The sequence below is a fragment of the Meriones unguiculatus genome, chromosome 1, assembly GCF_030254825.1.
Source record: "Meriones unguiculatus strain TT.TT164.6M chromosome 1, Bangor_MerUng_6.1, whole genome shotgun sequence".
NCBI lineage: Eukaryota > Metazoa > Chordata > Mammalia > Rodentia > Muridae > Meriones > Meriones unguiculatus.
Window position 1 is genome coordinate 176,076,526 of NC_083349.1, and position 26,969 is coordinate 176,103,494.

The window sequence follows — 26,969 nt, forward strand, 5'->3', positions numbered from 1 at the left end:
AGGTGAAGCCTTGATGATTTCCTGTCCTAATCCTCTATCTAACAAATGAAGAAATGGAGGCCAGAAAGGCAGAGAGAGACACTGTGAAGAGGAGATATCTTGCTGCCTGCTTGAAGAACAGACAAGGTGGCCTCTTAGCAGGAGGTGGTCAGGGGTGGCCCAGCTCTGATTGCAGCAAGGATGGCTCTAGCTAACAAATCCTTTGTATAGCTACATCTGGCCATCTTGAAAGGATGCTCCCTGGGGAAGCAGCTTTAAAAGCTTTGGCCCTACCCCTGAGTGTCTTGTAGTCTAAGAGCTGGACCTGCATTGACCCCTCTTCCCATGGCAGCTTTGGTGGTCATCTTCTGCAGTCAGTGTATTTTGCATATGCACGCTGCAGCTGACCGCTGTTGCTTCCCAAGGCACTTGTGCAATGTGGCCCTTCTCACGTAAGCCGTCAGTAAGCATTGCTCCCTGAATGAATACCTTGCTAGGCTTGGAGGAAAGAGCTGCACACCTCACCTCAGGACTGGAAAGACTAAAGACTCGGAGCAGATGTGGAGAGAAGGAATAACCCGCTGGATGCCCACATCCAGCTGGATCCTTCCTCTCCCAGATGAGTCTCAAGCCATCTGGTAGCACACATTCCAACTAAGGCAGAAGAGGGGTGAGCACTCTGGCACAGTGACAAAAGGTCTTATACAACTCCCGTCCCCAGATATCAGGCGTGCCTGAACCTGCCCAGCCTCCTCTGCCCACAGAGCACTCCCGCTGGCTTCCTTGCTCCGGGCTGTCCCCCAGTGGCGATAGCCACTTAAAACCCTGAGAGCCACATGACTTTGCGTCTGAAGGGCATGGTAGCCAGGCTCGGCAGCGGGGCTCCGTGTTCTCCCATCAGGAATGAACAGTGCTCAGCCTTCCTCTCTGAGGGCATCCACAGACACTGTTGGAAGTTGTCTCTCGGGGCTTCCAACCCACACTCCTTCCCCACAATTGATTTCCTGGGCCCTACTGCCTTAGGACCAATTGTTGACCACTTATTCACTCCCACTTCCCCTCAGACCTCAGAGATTCCAGGGCCCTGGCTAGAAGTACATTTCCCTCCTGCCATCATCTCTCCTGAGGCTGGTGGGTATTGTCACCTTCATCAGCCTCCAGGTGCTGGCACTACACCCTCTTTGATCAAAACCCAGAGTTCTAAGCATACCACAAATGAGTACCAGTGTGGTGCAAGCAAGTAGTAAAGGGCGCCCTGGCAAAGTAGCTCTCGGGGGTGGGGTGGAGGGAAAGACAAATGAGGCAGACCTCCCCTTCTCCTGCCGGGCTCTCATCACTTCTGCCAGGGCAGCCGAAGTTTCCCCTTCCAGGGGCCACAGTTAACAACGGTGTGACTGAGTGGAGGCCCCACACCCACCTGAGTGGAAGTGCCCACTGCAGGACTCTGCTTTTAGAAAGTGCCACACAAGGAGGGAAACACATTCCCACTACTGGTGGTGTCTGAGAAGCAGGCAGACATGGGGTGGGGCGGGGGGGGCCGCGGTGCGGGGGTAGGGAGCAGAGTCTGTTCTCTGACATCGGGTGCGGTGGGAGTGGTCCCTCAGTGACTTCCAAGCCAGCCTGCCAAGGGATGGGGGTGGTGGGGAACGGTGGGGTCGGCCCTTCTGGGAAAGGGACCAAGCAGGACATATGGGCAGAACTGGCAGGGGTTTAGGGAGGGATGCTGAGCACCACAGACAATCCATTACTAGAGGGGGGAGATTAAAAGACAGAGACAAAAGATGGCTTACTTTTGAGAGGCGCTTGTGAGACTAAGACCATGCATGCAAAGAAGGTGTTTGGGAAACAGTGGGGAGAAGAGGAAGAACAAGAAATCAAAAGACAAATTAAAGTGGGAAACCAGCTCCCAAGCCTCCCTGGGGTGGGTGGGTGGGGATCCCCTTTCTCAAGCCCCATGAGTCTGGTGGTTTGGGAGCAACTGAGTAGAGATGGCTCTTGATTGCCAGGGACCTGGGGATGGGAGGAGAACTCTCGGGAACCATAACCATGTGAGGCCTCTGTGCTAATCCCTGGACCAGGAGCCTGGGTGCCCAGGTGCACAGGTGCAGTGAGGACAGGCTTGAGAGGGGTGGGAAAGCCCTGTGACTAGCCTCTCTGCGAGATGAGTAGGAAACAGGTTGGTACAAAGGTAAAGCAGGATGATGGCCAAGGAGCTTAAAAATAGCTTGCTTCCATGTATGTGGACCTATCTGCATTGCCCCCGTGGCACGCTGGTATTGGCTACCCAGAGGCTATTTAAGCTGTGGGCTGGCTTTCCCCGGGGTCCGAGGATTGTTCAATATTCCTGAATAAACTGCATTGAAAAAAAAAAAAAAAAAAAAAATAGCCCTCCAGAAGGTTCCCTGAAGCCTCTCTTCCTGGCTATACAGTTGCCCCAAATAATGTTCCTTTACTGGTTCAAGGGGCCAAATTTAATGTAGGATTAAAAACGTGACCCCTCCTGATCCCCCAAAGCTCCTGGATCCTACAGAGGGATGGGTTGTGGGGTGGAGAAGGGGCGTGTGACTCGGGACCCTACCTGACTGCTTAGACGGGAATCTATTCAACTAGGGTTTCCCCTGCCAGCCCTGACCTGACCTGACCACACCACAGAGACACGGAGCTTTTCAGTTCCATGAATAACCCCGTTCCTTTCTCCAGCTAGCTAAGGAGGGCTGCGGGGGTCTCCAGCATGCTCTGCTCACCTTGGAATTTTTACCACCACTCCGACCAGACTGTGAGGAGCAACTGCGCTGCACACCCTGCTCCGGGGTGGAGGGGGACTTGTCCGAGGAGTGATCTGAGCCCTTCTCCACCATGGCGTCTCCGTCCTGGTTCTGTGGCGTTGGCGAGCGGGACCGCTTCCGGAGGATGGGGGAGCAGGCCGGCGTGCTGCGGTTGGAGTTACTGGCAGTGCTGCAGGGGCAGATGGAGAGGGGGAATGAGGTGGAGAGGGAGGAGGAAGGAAGGAAGGCTGTCAGTGATGGCAGGCCAGAGACCCATGCAAAGGAGCCAACTCAGGCAACAGGCTGAGTAAGAAGAAAACCCAGCTAGGGACTTGCTGCACTGTAATGCTGCTGCTGGCCAGCTGGGAGCAGTAGTGCCAGTGTAAAAAGGGAAATAGGAGCAAGCAGTTAAGTATTTAAATATTCACCCACCCATCCAAGAATCAACCCATCCAATCCTGTTTGAGCTTTTACTGTATGCAGAAAGTTATTAGGGGAAATAATTTAGACCCTGAAAGAAATCATTTGGCAATCAGTCAATGCCACCAGTTCATTTCACACATACACTACATTGCGTTTCAACACTTTTGTTCGTAATGATAATCCAACTTTTCAAAGCATTCACATTATTTCATGGAAACATCTTCTAAAATATATCACGTTATGTTATTTTGCACATGTGTGTGGGGGCATGCATTCGCCATGGGCGTGCCTGTGGAGGTCAGAAGGCAACTTGACAGAGTCTGTTCCCTCCTTCCACAATGTGAGTCCTTGGAGTAAGCTCTTTTGTCTACTGAGCCATCTCACTAGTCCACACACCATGTGTCTTAAGACATTCAGCCAAGCAAGTAATGCCAAGTGCCACTATCCTAGGGTTTAAAAATGAAGACAAATGCCTGGCAGAGAGAAGTAGTGATCAAAGGCAAGACTCAGGATTTGCTTCAGAAGTACCAATCATACCACCCTAGTAAGTGACACTGCTGTACCACTGGAAGCAAAGGCTTATTCTCATCCCCTCTCCCACCCAAATTCATCTCTAAAAATCTCCTTGAACTTTGTACAGCACCAAATCCAATTACACCTAGGCATGTGATCTGTTAGTACAGTAAGAACTGAAACTTAGCTTGTGTTTTCAATAGAGTAGAAGAGGTGAAGAGAATAAAGAAGAGGAAAAAGTGAATTCATTCTATTATGTTTTGAGAAAACAGGGGAAGAAAACAGATGGGCAGAAGGAAAGAATACTCAGGAAGAAGCAGGGGAAATGGGAAGGAAAAGCCTGTGAGATTACAAAGCCACACAGCAAGGTGACAGGAGGGGGCAGGGCCTGCCTACCTGCTCAGTAGCCAGACTGGCTAACCCAGGAAAGTATCTTGGGTAAACTACATGCTGGTCTTGCCTCAGGAAGTAGAGGGCAGGATGGAGGACACTGACATTTGCATGAAGATCTAGCTGTAACCTCAGATGGTCCGCTGGTGACATTTGCAACGATTACGCCCTAACACCTGGCCAAACTCAGTAGAGAGGAGAGAGTTCACAGGCCCATCCGCCATCATTGTAGAGAGGAGGAAGTGGAGCACGGAACAGTATGGAACCCTCCCAGAGAAACACGAATGTAGCCAGAAGGCACAAGATTTTGTTCCATCTGAAAATATATGAGTTGACTTAAAATCTTGTCTGCCAATGACTTGAAGAAGCCCAAAAGCTCTCTCTCAGAAGAGGATGTCCAGCCCCTCCCTCCGTGTAACAACATCCTTTTTTTCCTCTGACTTTTAAACCACACTATAAACCTTAGGGAGCAAAAGCTATATTTCTTTTCTTCGACTCAAGAGGCTGAGCCAAGGCTGATGGAAGCAGACACCCCAGTCCTCTGGGAGAGCTTGGGGATGGGAGGACGCTCACCTATCCAAGGGAAGCCTCCTTTTCCTTGAGACAGTTCCAGCCTGTGACCAAGTATTCAAGAGCAATCTTCCTACCCACTCATCCCCAATTTAAAAAAAAAAGAACATCTGTCCATCACAAACACAAAATGACCTTTCCCACCTTCCTGAAATAAAGGCCATTTTCATACAGTCTAATTCTAGAGTGTCTAGACTTAGGAGTGTAAGTGGAGGATAATTCAAGTCAAGAGCAGGCAAAACAAACAAGCAAATCAGAAGGTATAAGATACAATACATAAAGCAACACGAGTAGAGTGAGTGAGATGGCACAGTTCTTTCTACCAAGATAGTGCAGGGCCCACACGGTAGAAGGAGAGAACTGCACTCCCTACTGTATTCTGACCTCCACATATGACCGCTACTACATGTGTGTGCACATGCCATAGCACACATGTAAAGATTAGAGAACAGCTTTCCAGAGTTAGTTCTCTTTTTCCACCATGTGGATCCCAGGGATCAAGCTGAAATCTTTAAGCTTGGTGGCAGGCACCTTTACCTACTGAATCATCTGTCTGCTCCATTGGATCTTCTCAGGTTACCCAAACTAGAATTTAGTTCTTTTCCAAATGTGATCTTCACCACTGTGGCCACTACTGATTCTTTGACTTCAGCTTGTCATTGGCAAGTCTCCTCTGCCACAGGATCCACACTTGCTAATCTGGCCTAACAATACTGTGCCAAGTAAATATTTCTTCCAGATAAATGTCCCCTGAGAGCCTCAGCTCCCAAACATCTAGCCATCTTTCTCCCAGACCTCTGCCCATTCCTTGCCTTTCTCCAAAGGCACCATCATTGCTCAGAAGTGGTATCCCTTCTGTGCCACCCACCGCATCCTATGCATTCTGTTTTTCTAAGGCTCTATCCCATTCTTCCCTTCCTGTCCTATCCCAGGTTCTCAAGGTGTCTTGCCTGGACTTTTCCAATAGTCTTAGCTATGATTTGAGTGGTTTCTTAAAAACAAAAACAACAAACAAGCAAAAACACCCAGAATACTAAGAGGTCATTGACCTCTTCTATGCTTGGCCTCCACGCCAATCTTGTGTACAAGAAGAAATCTCTACAACCAAAGCTCTGCCTTGGCAGAGTCATTTCTAGCCTTTCTGCATTCCTAAACCTATTAAAAGATCAGCCATTGTCCTGTAGATTTGGACATGCTGCTAAGTAAATAAAGCCAGTTTCTATGCATTTTGTAGAGCAGCTTACCTTTCAAACTCTGTTGTGTGCCCTTAACCTGATCCTACCAGCAGTATTCATAGAATTACAGTTAACTAGTTACATTTGGGGGTGGGAGTCAAAGGAACCTTACATGCCCAGTATGTAGGAGACAATAGACAAGATCCTTGACCTGAATTCAGGAAGGGTCCTTGGCCTGTGAGAAACAGGAGACCAAGTACCTGACCACCAAGGTGATGTGACTCTGTATGTGGTACTATCATTCCAGAAGTATTTATTGGCCACCTGGTACAATGTCAAACATTCACGTTAACATAGGTGAATAAAAAACGATCCTTGTGCTTAGTACATTTATAATGAGGCAGAGCTAGACATGACCTCTAATTAGAATGAAAGCTGGTGTGATCTAAGAAAGTAGAATGAAGAGGGAAAAGGAAGAGAGGAGGGAGAGAGAGAGTGAGATGGAGAGAGAAAGAGAGAAAGCTTTCCTCAAAGAATTAGGTTCAGAAAAATGTGTTTAGCCAAGCAAAAACCATGAAGTCAAAGAAGCCAAGGGAGGACAGAAAGAAAAAAAGGAGAAAGAAAAAAGCAGCAGGAATAAAATGAAGGTCTTAAACAGCATGGAACATGCAGAGAGTGACAAGAAGCTGCTCCAGAGAGTCCTATAATCATCCCATCTCCCTAATAATAGGTCCACTAAGACCCCTGCTGACCAGGAAGATACCCACTCATCCCTACCTCTCCTATGTGTAAGACCGGCAACAAAGACTATTTCACTCCTGTCCCAGTAACCTCGCTGACAAAAAAACATGTCCTTAAGCCCGACCACAGTATCTCACGCTAGGTGTGGTCATAGCCTACTTCCTGGACTCGGGTTAGGCTGATGTCCTTGAGCAATAGGGAAATGCAGCAGGAGGACAAAGGTTTTCTTTCTATAAAGTGACTGTCTTCGCGAGCTCCCCAACCTGCACCTCACGTACCCTGGCAACTGCACCACTTTTCTTGGCTTTCCTTCCCCATCCTTATTCCTAGTGAGGTCCTGCAGGCACAGGCAGACCTTGTCCGAGTGCCAGCTCCCTGGTCAGCCACCCGTGCATTTCTCAGAACCCTGAGCAGAACACAATGGTCAGCTGGTGTTCCTTCTTCAAGTTTATTTGTTTGTCATTATGAAAGATTGTTTCCGCCCCAGATACTGCAAAATACGTACCTGCCGCTCTGGATGCCCTGTGCCTCCACCTGCTTGGACTGCAGCCTCTGTCTCTGCAATCCTGTGGTCCCACAAGCACCACCGCTCTAGCTCATTTTCGATGAGATTCCCAAAGCCAGCCCTGAAGTGCCCTTAACGAACAAGTGCATAGCTACAACCCTCTCTGTGCCAAGGGGCACTGGGAACTTTTAAAAAGTGACTCCCTGGTCTATTCCAGGGCATTGCCATCTGGAGAGCACTGCATCTGAAGTCTGGCCATTGTATGTACCTCAAAGCAGTAGGCAGGGTAAACTGCCAACCTGTCACGTGAGCAGTTCCAGCTTAGCCTTTTGCTTTCTGTTACCTTGGTTCCTGAGTTTCATTTTTTTCCTCATTTAAAGATATTTAGGATAATAACGGATGCATAACTAGTCCCCATAAACAGCTGAGCCATCAAAATGGATTCTAAACTCCCTTGGCCTCTTTTCTCAACCTCCTGGGCTTGTTGGGGGCCTGTTGGGTTGCTGGACATTACTCATGGAGGATGGGGGATTGGGGAGGGGGGCGTCGGCAACACAAAGCGTGATTCCTAAAACTACAGGACCCAAGTGTTGCCCACATACCATCTCCAGCTGATTTCCAGCTGATCATTTTCAGAATCTGCATCCTACATGAGAACCACTCCAAAGCTGCAGAACCACTGTATGTCCAAAGAGAAACCTTTGAAGGATCAATAAATAAATGATATACCTAAATGTCCTTGGCCTCAGAGCCTTCTTAATAATGCCACAGGTAGGCAGAGGCCCTGGAATGGTAAAAAATTACTCTCAACTCATTATGTGACCTGCTAGTATAGAGAGCTGGAGCAGAATGGATGGAGCCCAGAAAGGAGAACCACTGGAGGACAGTGGGGGATCCAGGAAGCTTTTGGCCCCCTGCTAATTATCACTGGCACTCACAGGCCCCTCCCCCTTCCCTGTCACTCACAGCATCTAGCAAAAGCTGGTTCCTGTAACTGATCTCCGTATGATCCACCTCAGTGCCAGTTCTGAAGCCTCATCAATAATCCTCCCTCGTTCTCCAGAACTCCACTGCAAATATTCATGTGAATTAGCCACTCTCCTTTGAGTTTCCTCATGGCCCTATGTCCGTGTGTCTGAGATAAGAAGGCTACAGGTGTGTGTAGGTAACGCTTTGCAAAGAATTTACATGCTGCTTGCAAATGTCTCCATCAGTAAGCCTGCCTGCCTGCCTGCCTGCCTGCCTGCCTGCCCTGGTTTCAAATTCAGAGTTCTCGTGCTTCCTTGCCCATTAAAAAGGTTTCTGAATTTAATGTCTGCACCCACCAAAAGCCACAGCACAGTGGGTGGGAAGGGGAGACCCACTAGGCTTCTAGATGGTGCAAATGTCCTAAATCACAAATCCCAGCTGGGTCCCTGATTCCTGTGGCATCTCCTTCCTAGAGAGGAACTGATCAGTACATTTAAAAATCAGTAAACACCAAGACACATCTCAGAAACTTTGCACCAACGTACACTTTAGGATGCTGGACGAGGTGGAAACTGAAAGGATGGAAAATGTACTGTTATCTTCATGCAAAGAGCTCCCTGTGGTCATGGATGGAACCTGTTCTCTACCCATAATCTAAAGTCTAATCCTGGCAGAATTCTACCCTGGAGCCAGTTTCTTCTAGGAAAGAACATATAGTTACATCTTGTGTGGCAACTGGGATGACCTGGGACAGGTGGGCAATGAGACAGACAGCCCTGAGAAGGTATATATTTGTCCCTTTGGGACACTGAGGCTGTCACCTCCTGACAGCTTATAATGGGCCTCTCTAACTGCTTCAAGAATGAGAGAGAGACTGAGAGACTCATTCAGCTCCCTCTACCCTTTCAGAATGACTTGGTGACCCCTCTGCAGGTTCAGTGTCTATAACCCAGGCTACTTCCAGTGTTCATTTGGCTTCACTTACTGATTCCTATTCTCCAGTCTTTAGAAGCCAAGGAACATGGGTTCCCTTTGGTAAAATGCTCACCACACAACCATGAGGACCCTGAGTTCCATCTCTAGCATCCACAAGCTCCATATAGCTACATGCTCCTGTAATTCAAGCCCTGGGAAGGCAGAGAGAAGGCCCCTTGGGCTGGCTGGTCAGCTAGTCTAGCCAAGTTAGAGCATTCCCAGTTCAGTGAGAGATCTTATCTCAAAATAATAATAATAATATAATATATGGAAAATGATCAAGGAAAACATCTGATATTGACCTCCGGACTCCATGTGTATCTGTACCTATGCACACAAACAGGTCCATGCACACAACCATATAATAAAATGGAAAAAGAACAATACAGGGAATGTTTTAAAATTGTTTCTCAAAAAAAAAAAATCTTATGAAGTAATTGAAAGGTGACACAGCCCATTAAACACTTGCTGCCTTGTGACTGTCAGACCATCTAACCTTATTCCCACTGGGTACATACTTGCTGGAGAAGTCTTAGCAGTGACTTCGGTTGTTGATGAATTAACTGAACAATTGACACAAGGGCACGGTCCATGTAAAGTCTTGGGCCAAAGAGAGAAAAGCAGAACATCAGTTACCCCGACACTGGCATTCATGGTCCAGAGAAGTGATGAGGAAAGAGAGGGCTGGTCAGGGCAAAGGCCTTTTCATGCTCAAGCCAAGGAGAATGGCCCTTCTTCACAATGGCTGGAGCCTCCATCTACCCCACTCCCCACAGCCTGGCCTTCCTGCAGCTTGTTGAGCCCAGAGTTTGGAATTCAAACCAGGAACAGGCATGACAAACACTATTTTTCATTTCCATGGAGACCAGAGCCTGCAGTGGAACTGGGGCTCCATGCTTGAAATGCCAAAAGAGCCTGACCCACTTTTCCCCTCTTCCTAAAAAAAAAAAAAAAGTTCGTTTGGGTCCTTCCAGAGTACGGGAGAAGCCAGGACTGCTGCTATCTTTGTGGATAGTTCCAAGAGAAACAAATTGTAGTCACTATGGACAACACCAAGTATGCTACAGAGCCAGTCCGAAGTCAGACAGCCGGTCATAGTCACAGATTACACCCAATCACACTGCTTCCTTTTCCCACTTCCTGGAGAGAAAAATTCATCTCCTCCAAGGCATTTACTTAATGACCAACTTCCTAGAACGCATCGTGCTGTTTTCCCTATTTGACCTTGTATCTCTCTATCCCTGTTTTCCCAGCCTCCCTGGGCCATTCTCTTGTTCATACCGAAGTTCACCTCTGCCTGAGAGTTCCCACTTTCTGTTCTGTTTTCTTCTAAAATTTCACACATTGGTTCCTTTCTGAGTGTTACATCAAAAATTCAAGTGTTGCCTCTCTGCAGCACTTTTCTGAAGGACCGACCACTCATTCAAAGCGGCCTTGCTCCCTCCCAGAGTCATCACTCCATCACTCCTTTCTCTTTTCTAATCTTACAGGAGCTAAATGGCCATGCTTCCGTGGTTTCGCTTTTTATTACTATAATAGACACTGTTGGAGGTGGGGTCTTGTCTCTAGAGAAGCTCCCCAGTGCCTCTCTGAGAACATCTGCCACATGCTGGGGTCACAGGCATGCACTGAAGGATTACAGAGCTATCCATTCTATCAGGTCCAGGCACTCTCTTAGACATACCTTTGTGAAATTGGCCAAGTCTGTCTTCCTTATAACTCCAGCTCTTGGTCTTTATTCTGACTTCTGAGTTGATAAAAACTGAAACATGACATCACTTCCAAACTCTTGGCTGGCCTTGTCATTTTGTCTAGACATCAGAGTATCTGGGTTTAAAATTATGAGCTCTTTGGTGGACTCGACAAATCTCTCTGTGAACATGTGTTCCTTGTCTGTGTTCCTTGTCTGCCTTACCTGAATAAGAGGTACAAGGGAGAGTACGGTTCTATACTGACTACTACTTTCACCAGGCAGAGAGTCTTAAATTTTGAGGCAGAAGGACACTGAAATCACAGGCAGAACCTGCTGGTGTGCCACAATCTCATCCCCCTGAAAGGGGTCTCAACAGAGCAAGTACTTAAGGACTGGTGTCCAGTTCTGCTGGGCTGACTGTGTGATCTCTAACAGCCTAGTTTGGAAGAAGTCTTAGTGGTCACACTTTTACTCAATTTTGGGAACTTGGCCTTCAAAAGTGGGAACCACAGCCTGGGGACCTCTGCATGGGAATTTCAACAACAGGCCAATGCAGGCAAGTACAAATGTCTCTTAAAAGGACTTCATCAATAGTAATTTTTTTCTCTCTCTCTCCCTCCCCACCTCCCACTGCTCTGAATTTGTCTTTAAAAATAAAACTAATCTCAGTTAACATCACCAAGCAAGTACTCTCTAAGCACTTCTAACTGTACAAAATAAATTCACTCTCAGGGCCCCACTGGGCAATGGCTAGGTCATGGGTCTCTGTATCCATATACATTGAACATGACAGTGGGCACAGAGTAGGGACTTAACAATTTTAAATGTGGCTCTAGGGGGCCTCTGCCAAATCTAAGTTCAACTCTACCCCAAACATTTCAAAATCTACAAGGCTCAGGATTACGGGACCTTGTCAAAGCAGATGCTAAGCTATCTCAGGAAGCCCCTTGGAAAAGATTTTCAGTCCACTGGGAGACCACCAGCTAGTCAAATAAGGCAAAGAGGAGTTCAACTGAATAGAATTTCCAGTGCCCCTCCCCCAGCCTCAGCAAAATCAGTGTAGCCTGGGCTTGGTGAAGCAAGGGTAGCTTAGGTTGGTAAAGTGCTCACAAGCATGAGAACCCGGTTGTGATTTTGCTTCTGGGGAGGCAGAAGCAGGAGGATTTCTAGAGCTACATGGCTAGCTAAGCCTAATGGGTGAGTTTGAGGCCCATGGAAGACCTTGGCTCATGGAGATAGTTGGCATCCTTGAGGATGAAACCAAAGAGGTTGCCTTCTGGACTCTACATGCACTCAAATGTACACATATTCAACCCATCCCATCCTATGCCATCCATCAGTTGAAACATGGTCCATGTCTTGACCATGTCCACATCATGTCTTGACATGAAGAATTCCATCTCTGACTAAATTTCCAATCTGAAGGATGAGACCAATGTGCAAATAACTAATGCCATGTTACAGGAACTACTTGGATTTAGTGGGAACACCTCTCATCACCACAGGTCAAGGCAGCTAAGCTGAAGAACCATAGACCTGCACGGCAGAAATTAGGTGGCCCTTCTGACTCAGCCCCTTCCCTGTGTATAATTTCAAGGCAACACCCCCCACCCCAACTCTGAGCTTCAGCCTTAATTATTAGAGAAAAATGAAGGTATATTCTCTTCACCCCCACAAGAATGTGAGAGGAGGGTGGGAAAGAACACACTGTAAAGCGCCAAGAGCCTCAACATCTCTGGGACAGAAGGACTCAGATCTAAATTAGGCGAAGCGTGCAGAAACAAGATGCAGGCAGCCTGAGCCCACAATCAGCTCAGCATTGCTGCCTTGTCTGTGCTCAGGCTCACGTCCACACAGGTAGGAGAGATTACCCCAGGATGACGGCAGATGAAAGACCCTATACGGGTGGGCAGCTGCACCAGCAGGTGGATGGGCACAGAAAAGCAGCATCCCGTGGCATTTGCCTTACAGCTTTCAACTCACTGGTATAGCCACCTGCTACCTTTGTTAACCTCTCAGGTTCAAACCTAGCTCCCATTTTTTTTTTCTATCCCTTGCTGTGAAAGTAAGAAGATCTGAGTTCAAATATATAGAATCCACTTAAAAGGCCAGATGTAGATTGATGCACAAATGCCTGTAAGCCCCTTCCCCGCCCCTGCACTGGAGGCTGGACACAGAGTGAGCCCAGGAGATGGCCAGTCTAGCTCAACTGACCTAGCTTGAAACACTTCTGGTTCAGTGAGAGACCATGTCCCAAAAACATGAATAAATAAAATAAGAAAAATTTTAAAAAGTAAAATTTAAAAAAAAATTAGGTGGTAGATGATAGAGGAAGACTCCCAAAATCTTCCTCTGGTCTCCCATGTATAATGTGCACCCTCCCACACACATACACATACACAGGCACATATAGACTTTCTAATAAAACCATTATGTTAAAGCCATGGGCATTCAGAATAATGAGGACTGTTAGAGTAAAGAGTTCATCTGCCCAATTTAAAATACATTTAAGGTGTGGGGGGAAACCCCAGAGCTTTCTTGTTTGTTTGGCCATTTGTTTGTGTGTTTGAGACAGGGCCTCACTATGTAGCCTTGGCTACTCACTGTGTAGACAGGGCCAGCCTCAAAGTCGTACAGATCTGCCTGCCTTTGCTTCCCAAGTGCTAGGATTAAAGGTGCTTGCCACCACACCCAGGATTCTTAAAATCACATTACAATTAATACCATTTTCCTCCTTCACAGCTTTGGAAAACATGAGGTCACATCCTGGGCTGTAACTTCTTCACTCCCTACCTCCTTTATTGTAGGGAAATTTATTTCCTCAGACCTGCCCTCAGAAGTTAAAAAACAGTTAAAAAAAATCTCTCTCTCTCTCCCTAACAATATTCTACATGAATTTTGTTTATGTGTCGCCTTGTATTTTGTAATGCTGAGGATCAAATTCAGAACCCAGCCCATTGGAGGCAGGCACTTTCCCACAGCTGCTTCCCCAGGCTCCAGTCCCTGTTCAGGTGGCCCCTATGAGTCAAGTGATGGAAGCCATTATTTGGCATGCAAATCATTTCTCCTTTGAATAACTCGGATAAAGCTCAAACTATTTCCTGTAGCTTCCCACCAAAGTTCTTCCCCCAACCCAAGGAGCCATAACACAAATCTGATTTCTTTTCTGAGCGGTATTTTCATACAGCTCCTATGCCTCTCTACACACGCTGACCCCTCACAATAACAGGACAGTGGACTCCTCAGCCACTGGCTGGGCCACTTGTCCTCCGAATTGGAAAGCAATTGATCACAGCCCCAATACACTGGTGAGCCCAGACGTGGCTGTCATACCAAAGAAGTGGTCCCACAGGCTCAGATTAGAGCAGAATGATCACCTCCCTCCCCGCCCCCAATATGCTTTAGAAATCAGAGCGCAAACCTATTTTTGGAGCCCTTCTGAATCAGGGAAATCTAGAATTAGTCATTTTCTCTTTTGGGCCTCTGGGTACTTGCTTTTACCTCATCGTTGCTAAGGGTTGGGGTGTCTACACGTGTTACATACTGATGTACCTCCCTACAGGGAGCACACCCACTCACCACTTCCCCTCACTAGCAGGCCCTGAGTTCCGGTGCCACAATGATGAAGTCACCCACTCTTTTTTTTTTTTTTTTTTGGTTTTTCAAGACAGGTTTTCTCTGTGTATCCTTGGCTGCCCTGTAGACCAGGCTGGCTTCGAACTCACAGCAATGGCCTGCCTCTGTCTCCCTGAGTGCTGGGATAAAGGTGCATGGTGTCACCCAGTCCTAATTCTCCCTTGCTGATAGGGTTATATCTCTAAGCTAGATGCAAAACCATGAACCTTAAATTCTTACCTGGATGAATTCATAGATTTTATATTTTTAAATAGGTTGGGTTTTTTTGTTTGTTTGTTTGTTTTCTTAACAAATCAAAACATTTTAGTGGCGTGTTAAACTTTCAGGGGGTTCAGAGAAATGTGTCATTGTGGACACACCCATGCTCACCTCCCCAGAGGGATTCCCACTGTCTGAGACAGACCTGGGTACCTAACAGAGACCACGGGGCCCACGAAGCCTAAATATTTACGGAAAGAGTTTATCAGCTCCAACTCTGCACAACTTAAAAAGATTTTTTTTCTGAGAGTCCGGTTTTTTTTTCTCCCATGTCGGCAGACAAGGGACGTGGACTTGACAGGAATACTGCATAATACTGGAAGAGCCGTATGTTTGCTCTCTGTGGCAGCAGAAATTCTGAGGGCCAGTCGGGTGGGGAAGCGGAGAGGATGACAAAGTCCCTAAGGTTCCTTCTGTCCTCACCTGATACCATGTTTCAACTCACTCACAGTCTACCAAGTCAAGCACCCCAGTAGGTCCTGTACTCATCACCCACCAGCAAGCTCTTCAGGGGCTACTTCCTATTCGTGGCCTCTACACGGGACACCGGCACTCTCCTGCCCCAGGAAGCACAGAACACTCCCATTTCTCTGTCTCCTCTTCCAAGGCTGGCTTTTCTCATGCTGCTCCCAGACTTCTCTAAGCTGGGTAGTGCTACCCCACCCCCATCCAAGGTTAGCTGTCAGGAGAGTCAAGACCAGGCAAGGGCCAGAACAGTTTGTTAGCAGAGATCGCTTTCCCATCCCTGGCTAAACTCTTGGCTGAGGCCAGAGGGAGATGAGTGAGTCCCTCGACCCCCTTTCACCACTTGTCTGCATCAAGTAAATAATTCATAATACTGGGAGGTGTGGGGGAGTGAGACCCCGGCCACTGGGTGTCTATTTTCTGAAAACATATGGCAGGTTTCTGATCCAAGTGCCAGCTAAGTCACAGGAAAAAAAGCAAGCTCCTTTATTTCCGAATCCCAAGCTGCCTGCATCCACTCTCGCCCTTTCCTTCTGTTGGCCAGATCCATATGCTGCTTGGCCCTCTCTCCCTTTGGGTTGAGCATTATCTGCCCCTATCTTCCTGGTCACTGCTCTTGTCACCTCCTACCCACAGGAAGTCAGTGTGTGGGGAACAGGAGCACATGGCCTGTCCGGCCTCCCCCAGCAGCCCCCAGCCGCCTCTATGACGCACCAGTAATTCCATCTCCTGACCACCTAACTCAAGTCAGACGGCTTCTACTAAAACTTGCTGGTAAAGGGGACCCCATCAGTCATGTTCCATTTTACCCCAGGGCCACCCCTCACGGCTGGACCACTGAACTCAGCCCAGGTGGTGCTCCTAGTCAGAGGAGGGAAGGATGGAGGAGAGGAGAAAAGGCCAGGAGGGGAAAGAATGTGGCATCTCTGCAGCATGATGTCACACTGGCTGCTTTCTTGATTCCCCGAAAAGAGAACAGAAGCAATCAACATGGACTCCAGATTTACTCTGCCTCAGAAGGTCTGTGTTCTTGGCAGCCCTGAGCAGCCAGCGTCCCACTTGATGAAAAGCACACAACCAGACAGACAGACCGGTCCATGCTCCAGGCCCCCGGGGCCCCCACCCTACTCCAGGACATAACGGCCCACTTCCCAAAATTCCCACAAGGAAACAAAGATAGACTGACATACAACACACACAAGCGTCAGCACGAGGTAGCACTAACCTGGAAGCCATTAGGAACGTAGCAGAGTGCAGTGCAGAAAACTCATTCATTCATGCATTGGGCAGTGGGGGCGGGGACGGGGAGCAGGGGCCCTGAGGAGGTTGGAGGGCACTCACCTCCATGCCCATCCAAAAGCCCTGTGTCTACTGGGGAGGGGACTGGGAACACAGCTTACATAGGCTGGGGGTGCTCTCCTGTTCTGCTGTTTCGCACTGCTCTGGAATTTCAAGCATGGCACCCTTTTATTTTCTTTTCCCCCCACCTCCCTCTGTGGCTGTTATTTGGTGTGGCCATGCAGCGGTACAGAAGTCCCTTTGCGTTTCTCTCTCTCTCTCCTCTCTCCTTCCCTCCCTCCCTCTGCGACTCCCTCACAGACAGCTGTTCTAAGCTCAGGCACGCAGGCGCACAGGCGGCAGACACACACCCTCTTGAGCAGGAACACACACACACACACACACACACACACACACACACAGCCTGCCGGTTTACATAATGCAACTCTTTGGTGCAGTCAGCTTGCCAGCTCTCAATTATTCATGCCAGCTCGGAGGGCAGAGCTACTGGGGCTGCAGGCATTATTTCCTCTTCATCCCCAAATCTGACAAAACACAAGCTGATGCTCCTGGGAACCTCTGTTCCCTTTGCTGTCACCGATTACTTCCCAGGTGTTGCCTATTAGGTCAGCATGTATCAAGGAGGTGACGAGAAATAAAAACACAGGTGCTGAGCTCCAAATAGAAGCTTGCATCCTTCATAGGATGACAGCTGCTCTCCCTGCCTGAGCCCCGGGAATAGGCAGAAGGAAGACAGCCCTGGAGACTAAAATGTGCACAAGAAAATGGCTGAGGACCTGTTCAGGACAGCACCTCGCTGCTTATGAGGCAACAGAAAAAGCAATGCTAGCTTCCAGAGCAGGTCCAACTCTCACCAACCAAAGAGGAAAACCCACATTAAGCCCTTGCCTTCATGACAAGGTGGGGTCATCTGAGTTTTCAAATTCTAACATCTGTCTGCTGTCCTCTTCCATCACTGTGCTAACAAGTACCTTTCAACCCATTCACCACTTTCAAAGCACATATTCATACGAAGTCATTCAGATCTCCATACAGCCACCTGACTAGGCTTATGTAGCCCATGTAACAGATGCCGAGTCCTAGAAAAGGGGAAGGTACTATGGCAAGGAAGTTGCTGTTTAAGTGGGAAGTGTCCCTCAAAGGCTCATGTGTTTGAATACTTGATTCCCAGCTGTTGGCTGTTTTGGAAGAACAGAGAACCTTCTCGGCATGGGGCCTAGCTGGCAGACATAGGGCCACAGGGTTAAAAGTTATAGGCAGGCTCCAGTTTCGGCTTGAGATCTTTGCTTCCTGAGTCGAGAAAAAATATGAACAGGCTATCATGTGCACTCACTGCCACGGAGCTGCCCACCTCCATCTTGCCCGGCCACAGTGCACTGTCTGTCCCCTTCCAACTTTGGGCCGGAGTGAATCCTTCCTCCCTAAAGTTGCTTCATGTCACAGTTTCTGCCACAGTACAAGAAAGTACGTGATGCAGAGGCTGAATTGGCGAGCCAGGTCACCTGATTCTGGCCTCACAACCATCAGCAACTCAGGTTAGTGTCCCATTTCTGCAACAAAATACCCGAAGTGGGCAACTTAAGAGAAGAGAGATTTTCTCTAGCTCTGTTTCTGAGGTTTTAATTTATGGTCGATGGTCCTATCTTGGCGCAACAGGACCAAAGTGTGAAGAGTAAGAAACCTGTTCACTCATGGACGTCAGGATGCAAAGACAAAGGAAGTGGCTGGGACCCTGAAGTTGCCTTCCATGATCATACTTTCTCAACAAGGCCCCACCCCCCAAAACCTCCCCGCCTACCCCAAAGTACCACAGGTTGGTCATTCCTCCATTGTGGGGGCCTTGGGGAGAGGCATTTCAGATCCGATAGCACTCCAATAGCACTATCCAAAGCCCTAGGTGTGCTTGTAAAATTTGGAGAACTATAGTCTATAGAGGGATGTAGAAAGGAAAATCCAACTCCGGGTTAAAGCACGACTGTTCATGACTACATTCCAAACTTTAATCCCTTGAGATTCTGACTTAGTGGCTCCATGGGAATACTGCATCTGTTTTTCTAATGCCTGTGCTTTGTCCCTTAGAACCTCAGTCGGTGCCAGTGGGCTGGCAGATAGAATAGGCTGGGTCTTCCTATGAGGAGACGGCACTTGTCTGTCTGCTCTCCGTGTATAGAACATGCTGAAAGTGAATAATTGCTATGACCCACTCAGTGCCACCTTATCCTGCTCATCAAATCCAGGCTGAGCACTAATACTTCTTGAGCTTCCGGTGGGAACAACAAAACCCCTCATTCTTTAGGTTGCTGGCCCTGCAGCCTCATCATGACAGGTCTCTTCAAGACTGCTTCCTTCTACACCCTGTTGACAGAGCAGGCTTGTGAGATCAAAGAAGCAGATGTGTTGAGACTGTCTGGTCTCACTTTGGTTGCTTAGAGTCTCAGTTCCAAAGAAAGGCAAACCCGAGGAAACTGCACACTGTCTCAACTCATTCTTCCTTCTCTGTCGTGAACTCTGTCTCCTACCTGCTTCTTTTATGCCACAGAATGGCCTTGTCTTACCAGCACACAGGAGTAGGGGGTGATTGGCCAGTATCTTCACACTGGGTAAATCTCCATCAGGATAGTAAGCAAGATGTTGGCGGTCAGATAACCAAGTCCTTCCTTGCCCTCTCTTCCCCAGTTCCTCACTACAAGACTCTGAACACACTGAGCTGACTTCTCAGAGACTCTCCATGTTGATTATAAATTACAGATTCATCTTTCTCTTGTCTGGACCCAACTGTTAGCATGTTCGTGGTTTATACTAGTAACGATAGCAAAAAGATCAGGGATAAGACAAGCATAATTTCAAATGCAGGTTCAGTACCAACTTTATGTTTTATATGAAGACTTAACTATACAAAGCTTCAGATTTGGGAGTCTTTAATATAGTCACAAAAAAAAACCCCAAAAGATTACCAACATGTTCTTTGACTGCTATGTCCAACATAGATTTCATTCAGAAAGTTATATATCAAATAATTTAGACTTTGCTCTACTTTGTTATGGAACGTAAGTTTTCTTTTCTTTATGGGAGCTCCTCATTTGAGGTTAAGTTTAATATAATTTGCTAAGCAGATGATTCCATGTAATCCTACCAACAATATCAAAGATGGATGCTCTTAGTCTCCATTTTTCAGATGATGAATTTTTACCTTTTACATAGGGTCCTATGGCTTTGCTGTAGTTAACGATAGCTGAACAGCAGAGCATGGATCTGAATGCATCCAACCTGCCTTCCCTGGGCTTCTCATCACACTACAGGAAAAGCAGCAGCTTCTGAGATGTCTCAAGGCCTAAGTCACTTACTAGCAGCACCTGTCAATCACAGAGTTACCACATGGCTGACTAGACTTCCACAGATGAGTGCTGGCTTCTGACTCAATCTGCACATGTCAGCAGCTAAGCTATCGGTACCTAAATGCCCAAACTGCACTTCTGTAAATTAATTTAGGAAACTGAGGCAAAAGTTGGTAGCCTTTCCTGAATTAAACCTTTCCCTGAGAAAGAGCAAACACCAGCTATGTTCTCAGTGGAAATGAGGTTTCTCAGAGTCCTGTGCAGTACTAAAGCCACATTCCAGGCAATGCTCTGGAGAAATAAAAAAAAGTGTGTCTGCAAATCCTCTTGACCCAAATAGTCGCACTGAACTCAGCAATATTCAAGTGTTTTATGTAAAGAAGGTTGCTGTCCACACAGTATACTGTTCACCACAAATGCTTAATTGTTGTTGACAAGAATGGGAAGCTGTGATCACAGGATAAGTCTTATTATATCTATGAATCTTATTTGCATCACAATGAAGACTTATCCAGAGGAAGCACTCAAGCATTCTAATTGGACCTGATTTTGTGGAATGATATAGAATGATAGGCAAAAAAATGAATCTGATTGTCTTATCCTGCCATCCCAATCATGAGAGCTTTTCTAAAGTACAGACAGACATCTAGAGTATTCCTGAAGTATGTGCAATATGTCAAAGGAGGAAGGAGGAGGATCTGATATTTACAAAAAATCTTTCGACTGCTAGAGACAAGGATAAGAATTTCACAAAATTTCCTATACATCATGTAACTTTTATTTCAAACTGTTTAAAAAGTAGAGTAGCGGAAGCCTGGCTTCAGACTAAATCAGCTTTCTCACCATTCTTTGCTTCTTCCATAAATACCTACTCAAGTAAAAGGCATTTGGTAATGGAATTTGCTGTTGTATTCTGCAGCATGAAACACCTTAGAAGATTTATCTCATTGTTCCTTCTTTGGCCAGTTATCAGGATACTTTTGCCCCTTGGCTCTAAATTCACCCTTCTTTGCCCTCCCTTGTAATGGTGGGAGCTGTTCCCTGATGTATTTCTTCTTTGAAAGCAGACACAGCATTAGGTCTTGCCAGTAGAGGGCACTAGAGAGATGATACAAGTAAAAAGAATGTCCCTTACAGGTACCCAATAAAAAGTTGCCAAACAAAATAAATACCTTGCAGCATCTTAAGAACCTTCTACATACATTGAGCCTGAACACACACAGACTCTTGGAAGAACTCTGAGTGTAAGCCTTGGACTTCAGCCCTCTTACAAGGTCAATTCTTTAGCTAGTTTTCTGCTTCTAGCTATAGGGAGTAAGTGCTCCTACTGTGACTTTTTTTTTTTCCTCTGTGCCTTTAAAATATACTTGTTAGCAAGGCCTGGTGATACACACCTGTGATCCTAGCACTCTGGAAGGCAGAAGCAGATGTCTGTGTCTGAGTACAGGACAGCCAAGGCTACACAGAGAAACCCTGTGGGGGCGGGGGGGAAGTAACAATTCTTAATACTAATTTCACTGTTCAACTTATTGGCACTGTTTCTGTCTGCTGATTTGGACTCCACTGATCGCAAGTTTTATTTATTTATTTATTTATTTATTTATTTATTTATTTATTTATTAGTGTAAAAGCATTGGCTGCTCTGGTCTTCTGGTACTCTATTCAGAATATTCCAGGTTTTATAACTACTAACGCAGAAAAACTAATGTCCCTTAAGTCTCCACTATGCCTTTCTTGAGATCAACACAGACTCTACTCCACAAGACCAGAACTAGAGGTATCCAAATGAGAACACTGATGAATTCTGACCTAGCTGTAAGCCAGAGGCCCTTGTTAATACTACATCCTTCACATCAGGGTGTCTACATAATAAAAACCCAAAACAAGATATGTCTCAAAGGACGGAGAAGATGCTGATGCTAGAGACCCATGTGCTTACATTTCAGTGCTCAATCTACTGACACTAAGTCAAGAATCCATCTGTAACTTCATCATGCACTTGGTGACGTTGGGGGAATTCTAGCTTTCCCTAGGACCAGATATAACAAAATAGGGCCTAATCTTAGCTCCCTACGGACAGAGATTGCACAGTAGAGCCTTCTATGTATCAGTTAAATCCTGATTCACCACGAACACATACACTCACCACAATTTTTAGAGCCTTATCCAAACAAAATCAATGCTGTCTGTATGACTGCTTTACTTTTTCTAGATATTCATAAGCATTAATTCTAGGTTTTTCGTTTTCAGCCAGGATCAACACCAAATCCACTGCAGGTGTAGACCTGTACTTCACATTTGCTGCATCAGAATCAGCTCAGGTTTGAGCCACTCCACTGCCTGGGTCTTCTCCCACTCCAGTTAAGTCAGAACGCTGGAGGAGGGGAAACAGATATCAGTACTCACCAAGGTCACCAAAAGGATCACAGTGTGACACAGTTCAGGAATCAATTCTAGGCTAATCTGCTAGTAACATATAAAATTTCTTCAAATCTGTATTTTGAAATGAAAAAAAATTTAAACCTATGACATTTTTCTATCTTTATGACTAAGACATATGATGGAATAAGACATACCATGAGAAGGTGACGGGCTAGCCCTTGTCTGAGAACTTAATGAAGGGAACACTGGGTTATATCTCATTTAATCTTATTATTTCAGTTTCACAGCAGAGGAAATTGAGTCAGCAGGATCCAGAGCACGTCTGTGTGTGTATTAAGTACACTGAGATGCCACTCACCCAGGTCTACAGACTTGAATTCAAAATGGTCAAATCCTAGTGTTACCATTCTCTGGCCTTCAGATTTTTTTTTTTTTTTTTTTACTTCATTCCAACTCTACTTGCTCCTTTTGGCTTTAAATTTTGCTGTGGCTGAGTTTAGTGATGTTCAGAAGTGCTTTGGAAAAGATTAGGAAGCATCTTTTCTCCTGTATCTAAACTGGCCATTTGGTGACACCAAGGAAGAATCTATATACAGTGACAGGCACTGAAAGTGCTCTGATCCCATGAGAAAGCAGAGGGTCCCATCTGTGTTCACAACATCTTGTCTGCTATAACCAGGGAAGGCATTAGGTCATTCCTAGAGAGAAAGGCATCGGGGTCATACCTGGAGAGAGAAAAAGAAAATAAGACCGGAGGAAACACAGATGAAGGACCTTGTGGTCATGATTCTCTAGGAAGCTCATGACGGCATACTTCTTTGTGGAGTCCAGGAGCTTCGGAACAACTTTGAGAGTTGATATGAAAAGTATGGAGTAGGAGCAGTGGTGGGCGGGGTTGGGGAGCTCAAGAGCAGGGCTCAGCTTCACTTAACAGAGAGCATCCTAAAACAGGCTGTTTTCTGTACAGGTCATTGTGATTGTCCAAGAACCAAGAACCTAAGAACCTGCTAGCAGGGTGGCTTCAAACAGGGCTGAAGAGCTCTAACACCTGGACAGATCACTAACCCATTATTTTTTGTTTTGCTTAGTTTGTTTGTTGTTTTTCAAGACAGGGTTTCTCTGTGTAGCCATGGCTATCCTGGAATTCACTTTGTAGACCAGACTGGCCTACAACTCAGAGAGATGTGAAAGCCTCTGCCTCCCAAGTGGTGGGATTAAAGGTGTGTACCACCACCACCACCCAGCTCACTAACCCATTCTTCATGACGCAAACTAAAGTCAACGAATTTGCCCACATCTGAGGGTTGGGATGGAAAGGGTTTAAACAATAACAACATAAACAACTTAATTGAATGCTCTTTACGGCACTCCTGGAGACATCGTTGTGGATAGTCTGCTATGTTACCAACATCCACTTTCCACATGGGGCTCTATCTCAGTAGACCCAGCCACGCCACCATCAAAGAAAGATCACTTTGCTCTCTGAGTGCCTGAGTCCCTAAATAATGTGGGAACACAATAGCATGGAGGTTACCTGGGCAGGCTGCTGTTTTCCTAATACCTCAGCCACTCCCACACCTACCAGAGCAGCAGCTGCAGATGGCTAACACACAGCTGAATTCCTCTCTGAGAACTTCCCTTCACCGTAGGTAGCAGACTCACCCTTCCCCAAGGACAGACTGCATCTACCTGTCTCAATACAAGAACTACCTTTGTCTAGGTTAGAGATGGCTCTCAGTTCAGGAGCTTTCACAGCACTAGCTAAAGTCTATTCCAGGTACAAGAAAGTTCAACCTCCCTCTCCCCTACCCCAATCCTGACTCTTTCATATCCTTCCAACCAGGAAAGCTATGGAGCTGGAGAACAGCTTTGCTTCCAAAAATATTTCCCAATAAGCCCCCAGCAGGCTCTCCTCTGAGTTTTCTAAAGGCTCTCTTCCTATCATAAAGCATCTACTAATTACCACAGAGGAATGTGTGTGAACAAAGACTATATAAGGTACACAGCTAAAGCTGAAGGACAGGGTCAAATCCAAAGGCTTTTTGTTCCACTTTCCAATGTCTAAAGTACCAGCTCCTTGCAATAGGCAGATGACCATGCTATGGCTCCCACTGCTCTGCCCTCTTCAGGACGGTAGGGCATATTAAGCCCCTTTCCAAATCACCTCTCTGCAGAGGTGACTGACCTCCTCTTAATACCAGATTAAGGTCTTAAACAGGGAAGCCTGCTTGCTGGCTGTCCCAGTTAAGATGCTGACATGTGCCTAAGAACAGTCTCTGCTGCTGCTGGCCCAAAGCTTAAGCAATAGGTCTGTTCCTTCCATCTTCCTCTACCCAAATTTCACTGCTTCTTTAAACTAAAGAACCTCTCTTATCTTCGGTAGCTAATAGAGCTCACACCGTGAAAACAACACTGGTAGGCTGTAGGTCCAGGATGACTTAGGAAGAAATCCTGGCCAATGAGATAAGCCAGTCCCCAGCTAGGGGCTTCTGTGTACCATCTGACATGTCTTAAAAGGTTGGTTGATGAGTCAGCAAGCACAAAAGCCAGATGGCAAGCAAAGCCCCAGCAACCATTTGCTAAGTATCCTTACCCAGCTCCCATTTGGTCTAGTACAGTCTCGGGAGAGTGCCCGAGAAGGCTGTCCTGTCGCAATAAATACAGAGAGAGTTCTCTAGATTCACTGCACAGAGGTTGGGAGGTTCTGCCATGTGCTTGATGTCCATGTGCTTGCCAGGCTGGGTTGGCCACCAGTGTAGAGGGTCCCTTTCTACAGATCCCTTCTCTTGGTGTGGACCTTCCTTTCGCATGTGTGTACCTATAGCTGCTAGTCTGCTAAGTCATTCTTCCTAAAGGTGGTACCTGGGATGCTCAGATTATTGTCCCAAGGCAGGCTTCCCAGTGAGGAACAGAATATGTACTTGTCTCTCATGGGGATGATTCGGGCTGGGGGGAGTAGTTCTGTGCCACAACCCAACATTTACCTTGTAAGACAACTTCTATCCTTGTAGAATATGAATATAAAGGTGGTATAACCTACCTTTACTCTGGGCCTCAGTTTTATCTATTACAGGAGAGGACTAAAGGGACTAAAGGAGCTGACCCCCGGGTCATTTTGTTTTCTCTAAAATTCCATATTCACTCTTTACTTTTCTAATTTTTCAAATAAAAAGACACAGTTTAAAATGAGATATTAGCCGGGCATGGTGGTGGCACACACCTATAATCCCAGCACTTGGGGAGGCAAAGGCAGGCAGATTTCTATGAGTTTGAGGCAAGCCTGGTCTACAAAGTGAGTCCAGGACAGCCAAGGCCACACAGAGAAATCCTGTCTCAAAAAAACAAAAGGCGGGGGGGGGGGGGGCATTGGAGTATGAAATGTGAGGCAAAAGGCAGCCATGCTGACTTGACAAAAACCCAGCCAGTGTTACTGAACCCTGCTCTCCCTACTTCCTCTCTTCTGAACACATCATCTCTACCTGTCTCTCCAGGGAAAACCAACAAAATGACATTGTGATGGCTGTGTTGGGCAGCTGGGAAGCACTGCACCTCTAAATGCTTGACTCTTCTAGTCCAACCTAACAGAGAATGGAAAAAAAAATTAGGTATAGAAGAGACCTAAGTAAAAAGATCGGCAATAAAGTAGTGAACCTGCCTGGCACAAGGATTACCACAGAATAAGCCTGGACCTGCATTAACACATTTCTTCTATGATGTTGAAAAGAATGTGAAAGTCTAATTTCCATGGAGAAGATCCTATTGGTCCACATAGACCAGGAGCATTGCATGTGACAATAGCTCACCATGTGTGCCTCATCACCTTAAGCAAGTGAGGGAATAATCTTACCAATTGCCAGGAGTCTGCCTAGAAGATAACAGACTGCTCCAAGAAGATGGGCAGATAGCATGGATTTGGAAACTACACAAAAAAACAGCAAAATACATATTTTTAGTGTAATAGGATGCCTTAAGGGAAACCAGCTTTCAAGTGTGTGAGCGGAAGCAGAGAGAACACCTAAGAAAGAAGAGTCTGGCTTCTTTGAGCCTTCAAAGTAAATGTTAAGAAATGGCATGTCAAGGTTGGGTGCCTTTAATCCCAGCACTCAGGCAGCAGAGGCAGGTGGATCTTTGTGAGTTTAAGGCCAGCCTAGTCTACAGAGTGAGTTCCAGGACAGCCAAAACTGTTACACAGTGAAACCCTGTCTCAAAAACCAAACAAACAAGCAGAAAAAAGAAAAAAAAAAAAAAAAAAAAAAAAAAACAAAGAAAGAAGGAAAGAAATGGCATGTTGGGATTGGAGCAATGGGAGTGCCATAAGAGTTTAAGCAGCCAAACACTGCAGGAAGAGGGGGCAATAGAAGCTCCGAGTTCACAAGCAGGCTTCAAGTCCTCATTTTGGTCCAAAGGACTTCCACAAAACCTCCTACCATCACATGTAGCTGGACAGTACCCAGCAGCTCAAGACACCTAATGAGGCTGCAGAATAGCAATGGGCACAGAAACTTCCAACTCTTGTATTGAAAACGACTAACTGTCTCTACGTGTTTTTATTCTGTAGATGTTTCTGCTCTAGACAGAGACTTGGAGTATCCCTGGCATTGTCAGGAGCCAGAAGCACATCCACAAATCTCCGTCATGAAAAAGCTTTTTGATCTTTCAATACAATTCCTACCCAAAACAGTTACCTTCTGCGAAGCTTCCTCCAAAAAAGGAGCTAACAGAAGGCACAAAAGGAACAAAAAATAATGCTGTCTTTTCTATTAATCTCCAAAGGACCGAATATTCTCAACAGATGGGAGGAACAGGGACAACAGCTCTCTCCCAAAGCAGGTGGACATACTGTATCAATCAACGATGCTCTAGCCATCCCTGTGGGTCTTGGAGCAAATCAGAGGT

The 26,969-nt window shown here is 46.4% G+C and overlaps 1 protein-coding gene across 14 annotated transcripts in view; it reads right to left on the reverse strand.

Annotated features, from left to right (window-relative positions):
• Gramd1b (GRAM domain containing 1B) overlaps positions 1-26,969 on the reverse strand; it is a 228,321-nt gene that overhangs the window by 36,869 nt on the left and 164,483 nt on the right. For 9 of the 14 annotated variants that reach the window (XM_060371900.1, XM_060371912.1, XM_060371907.1 and 6 more), the window contains 2 exons: positions 2,724-2,934; positions 1,770-1,790 (listed from right to left, as the gene is read on the reverse strand). In XM_060371900.1, the coding sequence (XP_060227883.1) occupies positions 1,770-1,790; positions 2,724-2,934 (232 nt within the window). Of the gene's footprint in view, positions 1-1,769; positions 1,791-2,723; positions 2,935-16,282; positions 16,646-26,969 lie in introns of those variants that run through there. The other 5 variants (XM_060371920.1, XM_021652811.2, XM_060371987.1 and 2 more) reach the window with 4 other exon arrangements.